General features: G+C 39.9%; 1 protein-coding gene across 4 annotated transcripts in view; it reads left to right on the forward strand.

Annotated features, from left to right (window-relative positions):
- CDK8 (cyclin dependent kinase 8) overlaps positions 1–13,937 on the forward strand; it is a 75,127-nt gene that overhangs the window by 25,486 nt on the left and 35,704 nt on the right. For 3 of the 4 annotated variants that reach the window (XM_048294934.1, XM_048294933.1, XM_048294932.1), the window contains exons 3-4: positions 8,835–8,945; positions 11,888–12,028. In XM_048294934.1, coding sequence (XP_048150891.1) covers positions 8,835–8,945; positions 11,888–12,028 — 252 coding nt within the window. Of the gene's footprint in view, positions 1–8,834; positions 8,946–11,887; positions 12,029–13,937 lie in introns of those variants that run through there. The other variant, XM_048294936.1, reaches the window with a different exon arrangement.

Raw genomic sequence — 13,937 nt, forward strand, 5'->3', positions numbered from 1 at the left:
TGTACCCATTTCAATTTCTCTGGGGAGCTGAAGCTTGTATATTCTACTCTGTGACAATCTTGGAAGAATGTAGTTTGATATAAATCCCAGTGAAACCCTTGTTTTTACAGCTCTGCCATGGCTTTTGTCTTATGATGACTTACTTCAGTTTTGGAGTATTGAGTAACTTTTATATTTAAAAATGCCCATAACTTACTCTTTTAAGACATCTGTTTGATGCAGACACCTAAGTTCAAGAACAGTGTAAGAAAAATAAAGTAACTATTGAAATTCATCAGTTGCAGGGAAGGGTTGGAACTAGGTTAGAGACCTGATTTCAGACAGCTGAATCAGTTATGGGATGAGCTCAGTATATAACTCAGTTTAAATAAGTTATTTGTTCAGGGTTTTTTTCTTCAGTTATTTTAATTTTGATTTTCTTCAACCATTTGTTTACTTGGTGGAGTTAACAGTTACTGTGCTAATTGAATCAGTATGTTTCATATCAAGCTAGTTGAAGAGTTGTATTTTTCCTTACCGTTGCCCCATTCATCTACTGTGGTAAACATTTGTGAATCCTGCCTCTTTCAGAATTTTAACTGAATGTTTGGCTGCTCATATCTTGTTCTCTGCAGATCTGTGCACTGCCTGCTGTGCTGGGTATCTTGTTTTGTGATCTGCAGTTTCAGTTCTGAGGATTTAAGCAGGCACTGAAAACTGCACATTCAGCATGCCAAGAGTTGAATTTGTGTTAGGTGGGAGAGCAGAGGGATAGAATGGTGAGAAGATTTGTATAAAAATATGCAGATTATACAAGCCCAAATGATTGATTCCTCGTCTTCTGATTTAGTCACGTGGAAGAAAGTCATTAAACCGTATCCACCTGGAATGGTGCTGCAAATGCTATTTCACAGTTCGCAAAGCAGGAGAATTCTTTAAGGCTGTAGAAATCTGGAGTAGTTAACCAGGCTTTAAATAGAGCTTCAGGATTTTGGCTTGGGCAGCTTCCTATACAGGAGTCTTAGGTTTTGAAGCAACCAAGTGACTTGCTGACATGTTTTGTGTTGATTATCATTTTTCATTCAGTTTTAGCAGGTTTGCAAGTACTTTGCTTGCATATGCTTCCTTTGGCTAGTGAGGAGTTGCTTAGGTTGAGGTTTTGTTTGGGATTTTTGTTTGGTTTTCGTTTTGTTTAGTTGAGGGAGCTGTGAGGGTTTTGTTTTGTTTTTCTTTGTTGTTTTTTCTTTTTACCAATTTTCCATGTAATCTGTTTATTTGTGCCTGGTTAGGTCAACAGAAATACCCAATAACATTAATTTTTGACTTGGCCCTGAAGAGGAAGTGCTAGCTGTGGTAGCAGATGCTTTTGTTGATGGAAATGCTGAATGTGACAAAGCAGATCTGGGGTGGACAGTGCTGTGCTCTGCCTGTCTCCCGTCTCTGTTGTGTCCTTTAAACACCATATCCAGTTTGTGCGAGTTAGAACAGCCTTGAGGCTGCTGGGGATGAAACAGAAAACTACAGAACAACAAGCAGCTGGCTTCTCTGGTTGTTTTCACTCTTTAGGTCTGCCTTGGAGGCATTCCTAGGATTTTATGTTTCCCGTTATAACAAGTGCAGGCTGTTATCATAAAAGGTGATGTCCTCGGTGTTGGATCTAGTGAAAATGTGACTGTAGGATGTTCATCTTCACTGAAGGGCAAATGAGCAGTTTTGTTAGTTTGTGGAGTGAGCAAGCAGAGTTGAGCCATCCTTTGGATGTGCTGGTGCTTCACATAACTCACGTGAAAGGGAGAGGCTCTGCAGCAGGCCTGCTCACCTCTGTATCTGCACTGTCCTTACGGCTTTCAGCTGGGCTGGAGGGTGGCTGAGGTAGAGACAGAGGCAGAGCAGCAGGCCTGGCCCCCATGGCAAGTAAGAAGGGAGCTGCTGTTGGTGAGTGGTCTTGCCTGAGTTGAACTTGGTGGAGGAGGCTCCTCTGGAGAGTAATTGGTCCTTTTCACACACTGGGCCTTCCGTGCCCTGGGTGACAACAGTGTGTCACCATGTGGCTATCAGGTCTCTCTTCCCTCTGCCAGTGGAAGGGATGGAAGAAGGGTGTAAGGGCTCTTTCATAGCCAGTCTGACTGTGATCTCTGCAGCAACCAGAGGAACCCCATGAGGCAGAAGCCGAAACTGGGTGACACCAGGATTTACTCTCTTCAACACCTTCCTTCTCTTGGCAAGGAACAAATAACTCTCCCAGTGAGCTTGCCTGAAGAGATTCTGAACCAGCTGTGTGGCAATGAACAACAGCTGGGTGTAGGTTCCTCAGGTTATGGGGGCTGTCATGTTCCTTCCAGGCTAACAGTTGCCCACAAGAAAGACCAAACACAGAAATCACTTAGATGACTGCATGTCTTCCTCACGTCAGAGGGCATGTTATGGTTTCTTGGCAATCTTTCCATGTAGTGAAAGGTGACAAAGTACGGAGGAATTTGATGTCTGATTTGACTCTTTTTGGCATGTTTAATGATTCTCAAATGCTTTAGTTTAATACTAACGTGGTATGTAAAATATAAGTTGTGACTGAGTACAAGCTACATTACTGATCTGAAAACAATATTCTTGAGAGATTTTGTCTAAAGGGAGGGTAGCACTATTTTTAGTTCTGTGACAGTGGGACAAAGATACCGACTAAATGTAATTAGAATCCTTAGGAATCATAATGTTTTCTGTGAACAGCAGAATTTGTCCAAGCTTGACATCCAGTACCTGTCTCATCTGGGTACTTCACCCACCTCCTTACTTTCAGAGAACATTTAATAACATCTCTTCTAATACTTCAAATGTGTTTGGAATTAGAAGGTGCTAATAAATATTGACTTGCATGTAACATCACATAAGACTAATTTATTTTAGAAATTGTGGAAGCTAAAAAGAAATGTGGGGTTTTTTTCCTCTAGACATTTTGTGTTGCCAGTCTTCTTTTTTGCACATTTAGGACTTTAAAAAAATCAAAAGAATAAAATATACAACCTTGTGAAATTGTTGCTTTGTCTGAAGAACTGGAGCTTCGAAAATGTGTTGTTAGCTTCATAATAAATTCTTAGAGTGAGCAGTTACAATGCCTTTGTAAGCTTTTATTTGAACACTTCTGAAAGGAAAACAGCATGTACTTTCAGCAGGTATTCTGTTCTTTTTTAGTACTGTGGAATGTCTGACTCGTGAGAGTGTAAAACTAAAATTGTATTTACACTGAAGTGAACAGATCTTGAACCTGCTGCATAGCAGCTAAACCAGCCTGGGATTTGAGCAGTTGTATAATAAAATTGGGGGGTTAGTTTATATAACAAGTTTAAAGTACTTGAGTAGAGCTCCACTGTTTCATAGGAAGCTAAGAATAGTGGCTGGAAATTTTTTTACAAATTTTTGTGGCTTAGAATTGGGTGACATCTCTGGAGTTGTCATATTCTACTCCTGCTCTTGCAGACAAGCAAATGGTACCTTAAAAAATCTAGCAAGCTACAAGTTAAACTTGTAAGGAAGAGAGATCTCTGAAGGCAGTTTCTGAATCTCATTCTAGTAATGACTCTATGAACATTATTCAGCCTTTAAGCCAAAATTAATCATGACTAATTTGTACCCATTTGTACTTATCATAATATTGTCAGTTAAAATAGCTCTTCTTTTCTGCTCTCATTTTAAAGAGAGAGATAGAGACTGTTTCTTCTCTGCTTTGTTTTGGCAGGCTATAAGCATTTTGGCTTGGCTTGCTTGTTTTCTTTGAGCATTAGGCTCTCCCTTCCTCTGGGTGTGGGCTTGGGCTTTCTTTGCCCTGTTGCAGTTGGAATTAATCTTCCCTGAATGGGCCAGAATTATGCATAGTGTTTCAGGTAATGTCTTATTGCTGCTTATACTCACCTGTTGTAGCAGTAATTCCACTGGCACCTTACTTGTTACAGGATGAGTAAAATTTGTCATTCGCCTTCCAGTCTGAAAGTTGCCTCTCTGCATCAACTGCAATCTGCTTTGTATTCCGAGTCCCTGCTTACCCATTTTTCCATTGTAAGGCCATGGCATGACTGTTAATATATGATGTCTGTTGCTGGATCCCTTGGTGAAACTGATGTGAGCCTTCTTGAAGCATGAGATGATAATCATCATCTCTGATCAGAGTTTGAATTTATGCCATCAAACTAGCCAGATAATGCAATAGTGACTTTTGCTTAAGTGAATGTTTGGTTGATACTGCCAATGGCTTTGTGTGTAGCCAGTTTTCTGACTGTCCTAAGGCTTGGGAGAAACGTGCTGCATGGCACTCAAAGGAAGGCGGTCAGAGGAAGAAGCTGCTTTTTCTAAAATAGCAAATGTCCTGACATAGGGGAAGCTCCTTCTAGGCCAGATTACCTGGCAAATTGCTCTAACAGTTGTGCTCCATTATAGGATTTTAGAACCATTTGGGTTTGGAAAGATGTGTATCATCAAGTCCACCCATTAACCCAGCACTAAGCCATGTCCCTCAGTAACAGCACATCTGTGTGTCTTTTAAACCTCCAGAGATGGCAGCACAACCATTTCCCTGGGCATCCTGTTCCAGTGCTTAACAAGCATTTTGGTGAAATAAGTTTTCCTGATAACTAACTGATCTTAACGTCCCCTGTGCAACTTGAATTACAGAAGTACGCATGGTAGTATTGCAGGGCTACATCTTGCAGGTTAACATTCCCCGCGGACCACAAAGATTATCAAGCATCAAGGGCGGGGGTGAAATGGCATTTGCAGTAGAGCTAGAAATCCTCACTTACATGAGGAGTGTGGTGTCTGGGCTCATGAGAAGTGTTGTGGTGGAGAGCTTTACAGGAAATGTGGGAATATCACCGGAGGAAGCAGGTCGTGTTCATAAAAAATTGTGCTGACTCCAGCTCATATTTTATGTGAAAGATAATTGTTGTTAGTGCAAGAAAAGATTGGCCTTAGTCATGCTGCAGTTTTCCTGATTCCTTTAGTGCTGCTGTTGATTATTTAATAACATCCTGTTTTACTTCACTTTGTCCTTGTTCATGAAGCAATTTAACAATTTTATGAATCATTGGGATGCTTTGATTTACTGTCCCTCAGCTACCCCATGGCTGTAGAATGAGCATTTCTTCATTTCAAGAGGGAGATGGAGGGACCTTAGTGTGAGCCCAGGACCTGCACACAGGGATGCTGTTTCCCTTGCTGGATCTCGAACAATATGAAAGCAAGGGCAAGACCATCCAGGGGCAAAATGGGCTTCTAACCCTCAAGTCAAAACAGATATATTGGCATTTTCGTCATTTGCTGATTTCTGTTTCTTTGAAGGTCTGTTGGATCTCCTTTCTTTATGAGGTGGTACCCAGACTAACTGATGTTAGGAAATAGATTTGAATCATCATGTTATATGCAAATGAAAAGGAAGGTAGTTTACTAAGAGCCAAACACATCATTTTTGTCTGCTTTCTCTTTGTGTTCTACAGAACTGAACTAGAATAGACAGAAGCAGTTAGGTAACAGTCATTAGGCCAAAAAACAGCCTTTATCATTAGTAGACATCATACTGATACTCAAAGCATGTTTCTTGCAGTCTACTTTGTCTGAACTGTCTTTCTTTGAACTCTGTCAGCTGCTGGACACAAGTCAAGTCATCTGGTAGGAAAGGCATGTGGTTTATGGGCTAGAGAGGCCTGGTTCGTGGAGACTGAGGTTGCTGAAAATGCTCTTTACAGCCCATGTGATGCGTTATCATCTGCATGAGCTCTTTCAGATACTTCAGACAGAGTTTGCATTTGTCACTGTGTTTCAGCCTTTCCAAGACAGTGATTCAGGAATCATCTGTCACCACTGCAGCAATCATTTCCTTATTCTGATGGTTTTACTGATCTATGTTAGCCGTCTTATTCACTGGGTTGCTTGTGGCTGTCTGGCTTTGACTGAACCCATCAGGTTTTTTAAGCAGACTGAAAAAATGTGGATTTAACAGCTATTCAGCACAAAAGGCAAAGGCAGAAACTAGCAAGAATGATAAACTGAGTACACAGATGTGCAGACAGTAACAGCTGCTGTCAGTGGCAGTAACAAAGGCCAGAACTCCTAACACAATGGTGATGGGCTGCAAAAGGAACTTCTCAGGTGTGTTCTTGGCGAGTGTCAGCTGGGACGTTGTAACTGATGAGAAGGAAGGCAGGTTGCTGTGGATTTTTGAGGAGGATAGTGGGGTTTTGGGGTATTTGAGTGGACTGCTGGGGTGTTTAGAGGAAAAATAAAAGGCAGGAAGGGGAGTGATCAAGGTGGATGGGGGAGGAAAAAAGCAAGGAATGCTGTGAATCTCAAAGTCTGCAGTATTGACTGCCTCTAGAACAAACAAAGGAGAATTCTGTCTATGTTGCCTTGCTATATAGACAGGGAATCCTTCTGCTGCATTACTTAAAGTTTCTCATATTTGTGTCCAGCTTTGGTAGTAGTTCTCTGTGTGTTCTCCAAGCTGAATCACGTTTGATGTGAAGAGGTTGGATTTTTTTAGTAGGTGACAGCTGCTACCTGGGGAATAAGGAGTAGGACAGACTTAAAATGGGATCAGAAAGGACAAAAAGGAGCATTACATTATTTTTTAGAGCTCTGACTAGTATCTGTGTCTCTCATTAAGGAATAGTTTGTTTTATCTGGTACAGATGTGTCCATCAGACCACAGGAAATACAATATTTTAGTATGGACACATAGTTGCTGAACTGTCATGTAATCTTCTCGTAGAGGTAATTAAAATCTTTAGCATAAGTTTAATGTGTGAATTTTTGCTGATTAAAGAAACATTGTGCCAGTCCTTATAGAAAAATAGTTTATCATTAAACCCTGCAACATCATTCACCATTGAGAGGCTGGTCTTTGATGCTGTGCTGTGCCTGTCTGGCATGCAGTTAATCTCCACATCAGCCTGTATGATGGAGTGTGTTGAATTTGTGACTAAAGCAGTGTTGATAAGCCACCAGTGCTTTGGCTATTGCTGACAGTGTTCAGGCTTTCTCCGTTTCCCACCCCTGCCCCTCTTCCCTTTGGAGAGGTAGCCTTTGTTTGGAGACTGGCTGGGCATCAGTCTTCTTGTGGGAAGTTATATGTGATTGCCTTTGCACTGCTTCTCTTGTTTTGTTGTGGGTGTGATGTTTAATTCCTCTTTCCTTCACTTACTAAACTGTCTTACCTCACTCACAAATTTTTTGGCTTTTTTGTTCTTCCATTCATGGCTTCCTGAGAGGGATGAGCAAGTGGCTCTGTGGAGTTTAGCTGCTGGCTGTGGTTAAATTACCACAGGCTGTCCCCACCTGTAATTGATAAAAAAGTGCAAATAAGCATTTCTTGGTTTTTCCCATGTTGATCTTACGCTTTGTAGGAATTACAGGCATTTAAAGAGTTCCATACTTCTTGTGGATCCTGCCTTAAAGTGCCTCGATGTGCTGCTTTTACAAATCTTAGTTTTACTAGGCTCAAATTCTATGGCCTTCTGCATTGATTTCTATTGTTTTGTCTCCTCTACACTGTGTCCCTGTTTGGGCTCATACTTAAGGTAAAAGCTTTGTGAGCTATAGGTTTTTTACTCAAGAAATGCCTCACTGACTGGTCAGTGAGTCATAATGCGAGTCTGTCTCAAATGAAATAGGAGAGAAGGAAACGAACATAGATATACGCTTCCATTTTACTGTCTCAGTAGCAGTAAAATTTTAGCACATATGACAAAGGTATCAATAGTATCAATAGAAAGGAATGATTTTTTTTGTTTCCTCTGTTGTGTAGTGGAAAAATTATATTTTATTGAAAACAGATTGTTTCAGAAGTAAGTTCTGTATTCAAAGAGTCCTTTAATTTTCCCTTGGCTTTTTTTAAAAAAAGAAAAAGCCCTAACCATTCATTTAATAAAAATCATTTTAATAAAAGTTGTCATTTTTGGCACACTGAACTGGCAAGCATTTGACTAGTTTTGGGTAGTCACAAGTTTGCTTAGACAAAGCTTTTGTTTCTTCCTTAGCAATGGAGTGAGTACAGTATGATTGTAACATGACCAGTAAAGCTCAAATAGGCTGATGCTGTCTGTATTCAGTTGTTGTGCTGTATCTCATCTGTTCTCCTTTTGGTGGGGTCAACTATAGTTTCTGGAGCAGCTGAGCTGGTTTAGCGGGTCACTGCTGCTGAAAGAAGTTCTAGGTGTGTCCCTTTGCCATGGCTGTCTCCGCTGTTAGAAGCCTGATTTGTTTCAGCTCAAGAGCTTTGTACCAGGTTACCTTTCACCAGCCTTTATGCATCCAGAATAGTTTTCTCTTGAAGTGGGTGTTTTTCTGTGGGTGGCTTCTGTGAATGTACTAACTGCTGTAATCTATGTTGTGCCAAAAATCTGGACCCTCTTCTGTATAGAGTTGTGACCTTGTAGATCAGCAGAGCCCACCTTACAAACCCACACCTTGGTTTAGCTGACTGCATTGGCAGCTGTACATGAGCCATCCCATTCAGTCTCAAATGACTGCAGTAATTGGGAGTGAGGAGAAAATGGCGTACTCCAAATGGGACTGTTGAAGATTACAGCCTATGTGAAAGGGCAGATGCCACAGCTGGCTGTTTGCAGAGTCATCTTGGTCCTGGATAATAGTGAGGTTTTACATAGACTTCAGCTTTTAGAACATGAGTAGGAAGTGAATGCCGTGAGGGGGTTATGACCCACTTTCAGGTTTGGTTTGAAACTAATGACTGGTTCTTTCATGAAAAAATGTGGGTTTCTATGGCTTGCAGATTTCAACTTTTGTTGCTTGTGTTGTAAGTATCCCAGCTCTGGATGTATGGATATAACTGTTGTGGACTTTTTCTTTTGCAGTTGCTGCGGGAGCTCAAGCATCCAAATGTCATTTCTCTGCAAAAGGTGTTCCTTTCTCATGCTGATAGGAAAGTGTGGCTTCTCTTTGACTACGCTGAGCATGACCTCTGGGTAAGGTGAATTGTTTGTAGGTACCAGGCTTAGAGTTTTAGTTGCAGCAAAGGGACGAGGTCAGGGGAGACACATCATTTTTAAAACACAGTATAGCTATTTCCTACATGTTTGTTGGAAGCATTTTCAGTACTAAAGGAAAAGCAATGGACAGCTAACCTGTGATCTCTTGAAAAAGATAAAAATCTGCAGAAATGAGCTCTCAGTAGCTAGAAGTCTACTTAAATGTAGATATAAACCCCCATTACAGCTACAGTAGGGTGCAGGAAGATGTAATTGATTATGCAAGTGAATTGCCTTTGAAAAATGACAAACTTATTTTCTGAATAGGACAGTTCAGAGTTTTAGTTGCATTATTATCCATGCATGCATGAAATGAGAGTAGTGACACTGTATATTTAATTCATATATTTCAGTGGGAAGAATTTTTACTCAACTCGTCTGCAGAAATTCTGTGTATTTGGGAGGAAAGCGATTTATTCCTAATTGCAAGATACAGCTTTAAAATATAAACCTCTTGCAGGCAAAGTAAATTTGTTTTAAGATATATACTGTATTCCTGTGTTAACTCGAATATTTGTAAGCTTAATATCCATTTAGAATGCTTGAAAAAATAAAGTAACATGATAAAAACTGAAAAATATAATGTAGCCTTGACCTCCCTGAAAAAAGGTGTGTGTGCCTCAAATTAATGCTGACACAGATTTGGAGCACTGCCCTCAATGCTACAAATACTAATCTTAAAAGATGCTAAGATTTGCATCCAAGAATGCAACAGAAACAATTTAGAACACGGTGGAAATTTTTATGAATGTGTACATGTGAGAATTGCACAGTATGAGTCATGAGTTGTTTTTTCATCAGCATGTCACTTAGCACAAACCAAAGTAAAACTAATTTCTTTGGAAAATGGTGTTCCTTGTAGTTGGGAATTATTCTGTAGCATTTGCCTAAAACCCTAGTGTGTCAGTTTTCTTTCTGTTAAGCTAAATGAAAGATATTTTCTTACAGTTAAATATCTTGGAAGTTCTGATACTTGGTATTGAGGTTTTGTTACCAAAATAAAATTGGAGATTAAAAAGTTACCAACAGCTGCAATGTTGAGACATTCTAAAGGCTGATAAACAGAAACAACATCCTGAGGGAGTGAAGTTGTTTTGTTTTGTTTTCATTTCAGTATGAGGGAAAACTTAAGAGCACTCCTCTTCTCACTGCTCCCCCATATTAATGATATGCTAAGCTACAGAGGTTTAAGAAGGTCTGAGGGGTTTTTTGTTTCAAAATGTGCTACAAGGCTTCATATTTGTTAGGATGATTGACTATGACTTGTCCTTGTTTGTATTTATACATTTCTGCATTGCTTTGTACTTAACCTAAATCACCACAGAAGCGTTTTTGTTAATGAAACACTGGTTTGTACATAAGTAACTTAGGAATGACCCTCAATTTTGACCTTTATGCTTACATGCATATACCTGTATGAACTTCAGAATTCCCCAGCTGTACCAGCTCCTGGATGTTCACTGTATTGGGATGTGAGAGACTTAGTTGCTGTAACTGGGCTTCCTGTGTGCCCCAGAGAGCCAGCTATGGATCAAGTGCTCCAGCTCTGTGTTTAGCACAGCAGGTCTCAAGTAAGACTGGGAAAGGGCCAGATAATACAGAGTGTATTAGAGCAGGAACAAAAAAAAGTCTAGGACAACCATCTGTTTTTCTATCTGTCTCTGAAGATTCACTTCTCTCTGTCCACTGTGTGAAAATAACACTTGTTTTGGAGTTGGTGGAAGTGGGAGGTGAGAGGAGGTGAAGCATGTGGCTCAGGCTGAGGGATGCTTGTGCGTGTGGTGCTTGGCTGATGGTGCAGGGACTGTCACCTTTTCATCAATGCTTCTTTGCTCTGTGCATCTCCATTTTTACCATTGTCAGGGCAGAAATGTGCCTGTTGCTCACAGGAAAGCCAAGCTTGCTGCCTGAAGCAAAGGAGGGCAGGCTGTATGGAGCTGGGCTGCAGCAGGAGAGGAAAGGCAGTTTGCCAAAGGGTGTTAGGTAGTTGGGTTACTTAGCTGGCACCTGGAACATGAGGGGTCATGAACGTAGGAAGAGCACATGATAGAAGTTTGGTGCCAGGTTTTGGTAGACAAGATCTGGGCTGTTTGAAGGAGGCAAACCTGGAAATGGTTACCATGACTGTGGCACTCCTTGCTGTTGAACTTAGTGACACCTGGGACTTGAGTGCTAAGACAACACGTCCTTTTGGGCTCCTCCTTGGTGCCAGACATCATAGCTTGTGTATAAACTTAGAATTGCTAAAGGTTCTTTTTCTGTGTCTGACTTGGTGGCTTACTTTCAGATGGATAGATTTGTAGACTTGATCTGTCAACAGCTTCTGTTTTGAGAGTACTGTGCTGTAAGGGTATAGTAAATAAAGAAGGAATACATCTGGGCTTCTGATTTAAATGTATAGAATTCCTAATACAGTTTGCAAAAATTTCTGCTTGGCATTAGGTCTCGAATGTTACAGTCATTATTACTGTAGGAGAAGACCTGAAAGTGAAATAATGTAGGAGGTAATACGCTTGTAATTCTGTGAGGTACAGGATATCAGCCTGTCTTAACAAAAAGACTCCCCAAATGAAAATGCCTCTAAAACTTTCAAGATCAGTGATCTACAAGGAAATTTGTGTTGATGGTCATATTGGTTTTGTATTCTTCATACTTTGCAGGGCTTAGCTGTCTGCTGGGATAAAACTACCAATTTAATTTTTGAGAGATTGCTTTGGGACAGTGATCACTTTGCCTAGTACAGTATTAATTTTTTAGTTTGGAAAACAAATCGTGAAAGGTTGAAAAAACCTGAAGAAGTCTGTGTAAGGAGTTGATGGCAATCTTGTTGTGTAAACATTGCACTTCTTTTATTTTCATTTCTTTTTTCCTCTTTACAGCATATAATCAAGTTTCACAGGGCTTCTAAAGCAAACAAGAAACCAGTTCAGTTACCTCGGGGAATGGTGAAGTCGCTGTTGTATCAGATCCTAGATGGTATTCACTACCTGCATGCTAACTGGGTGTTACACAGGGATTTGGTAAGTGGATCTGCAATGGGTTTTAGCACTGGGATGATGATTGAGGGCAAGGATTGTTGTTTTTTTTTTAATGGAAAACCACTGGGAAGCAAAAACCTTTGTGCTAAGAGCATGTACTAATACATATTTTTATACTGCAGTAAGACAGCCTTGATTAGTAGAGTGAAGTTTATAAGCTGGCTGTGATCTGATATGCTTATGAGAGCAGGTGTATCAGATGGCTGGTTTTGTTTTTTGATTTTCTAAATAAACTATTTTAAATGGGTTCATTTAAATAACAGGCACATTGAGGTACGGAAAATGCCTCTAGTAGTATCACTGCAGGCAAGATAAATAACTAAATACAGCTTTGGTATAGGTGGGGGAGAATGATTGGCTGTAAGAATGGCTGAAAAAAGGTTTTTTCTGAAATTATCAGTTTAACGTCGGAAAGTAACTTTTGAAAGCCCTGATTTTCTCCTAACGTTTATAATCTACCAGCAGTATAGCCATGACAACTTAAGATGATTTCTGCAAGTAAACGAATGTTTATCCAAACTACAATATAAGGAAAACATTTTTAACCTGGGTTAGTGTCTTTAACCAGCAAATTCTTTTCAACTGGTGAATCTCACCAATTCTTATATATTTTCCTTCAAAATATGCCCACAGCTAAGTGGTCTTTTTTGTCTGTTGTCTTGAAATTGGCTAGTTTCCTTGATCCACTTGTCTGTAGTTCCTATTCTTGGATAGCATTCTTTTTTTCAATTTACTTCTGAGTGTACCGCCTATGTACAATATTCTCATGCACGAGTGAAATTCCAGTGATTAGAGGTATCATTCCTATGACCTTTCATTCCTATGAGTCAGTATTACCAATGATATTCCATGTTTGGTGAAATAAGTCTGGCTTCTTTACTGCTCCTCCAGAGTCACCTTTTATCTTTGAAATAGCTTTAATAGTGTTCCTGGAAATGTGGTCAAGGACTACTTATTTGTCATCTATTTTCATGCCTGATAAGTGCTTTTACAGAATGCCAGTGTCTCCATGTAAACTGAAGGAAAAAGGTATACCTCTGATAAATAGCATTTTCAGAACTGAAATGCAAGGAAACTTTGCTTTATTGCAGTGATTTTATGGATGGTTTTAATTTGCTCCTGGTTTTAGAAATAGAACCAAAGCCTCAGCACTGAGGGGAAAAAAATCAAAAAGATTCTGGTGGCTTTGTCATGACTCATGAAGTACTGGAGCTAAACATAATATAAAAATACATAGTGCATGTTACTACTTAGACAACTTTGTTATATTTTTAAGAGGCATACAGGAAGCAAATGATTTGTCATCAAGCATCTAAATTTTTCTGATGTTTTACTTTCTACAGTTTTGGAAAACTTACGAACTTAAAATTACACTTAAAAGAAAATCGTGCATGTTGTTAACTGGATGGCTCAGGAGATTGGTAATTTATTACAGAGCCTTTCACATCTAGGTCTGTAGCTCAAATACAGTTTAAGTTGGCAACTGCAAAAAAAACTACTGCCATCTTATTTTCTCTGAAATGAGTTGGTGGTCTCAGTTCAGCATGAAGTTTTCTTCCAGCAGATAATCCACCCATCACAATTGGCTATCTTTTGATAATCTGAGGAAGAGACCAAAAGCTTGAGGCAGAGAATGAGAGGTCTTTCCACCGGAACCTTGTCAAGCTGTGTCGGTGAGAATCCTGTAAGAGCAGTACAGGGGCTGCCTGTGCCACCTTGTCCATGCAAACCTTCAGACTTGTTATTTTGAAATGTCCAGTTTGAGCTGAATTCAGAAGGCACATGTTTCATGCAGACCAAATGACAGAATTGTACCTGCCAATGCTTGCTTTCTTTTATCAGGGTCTGGAAATAACCTGGAACAGAAACAGAAGGGATTCTACTTAGTGTT

This window comes from Corvus hawaiiensis, chromosome 2 (assembly GCF_020740725.1).
Source record: "Corvus hawaiiensis isolate bCorHaw1 chromosome 2, bCorHaw1.pri.cur, whole genome shotgun sequence".
Classification (NCBI taxonomy): domain Eukaryota; kingdom Metazoa; phylum Chordata; class Aves; order Passeriformes; family Corvidae; genus Corvus; species Corvus hawaiiensis.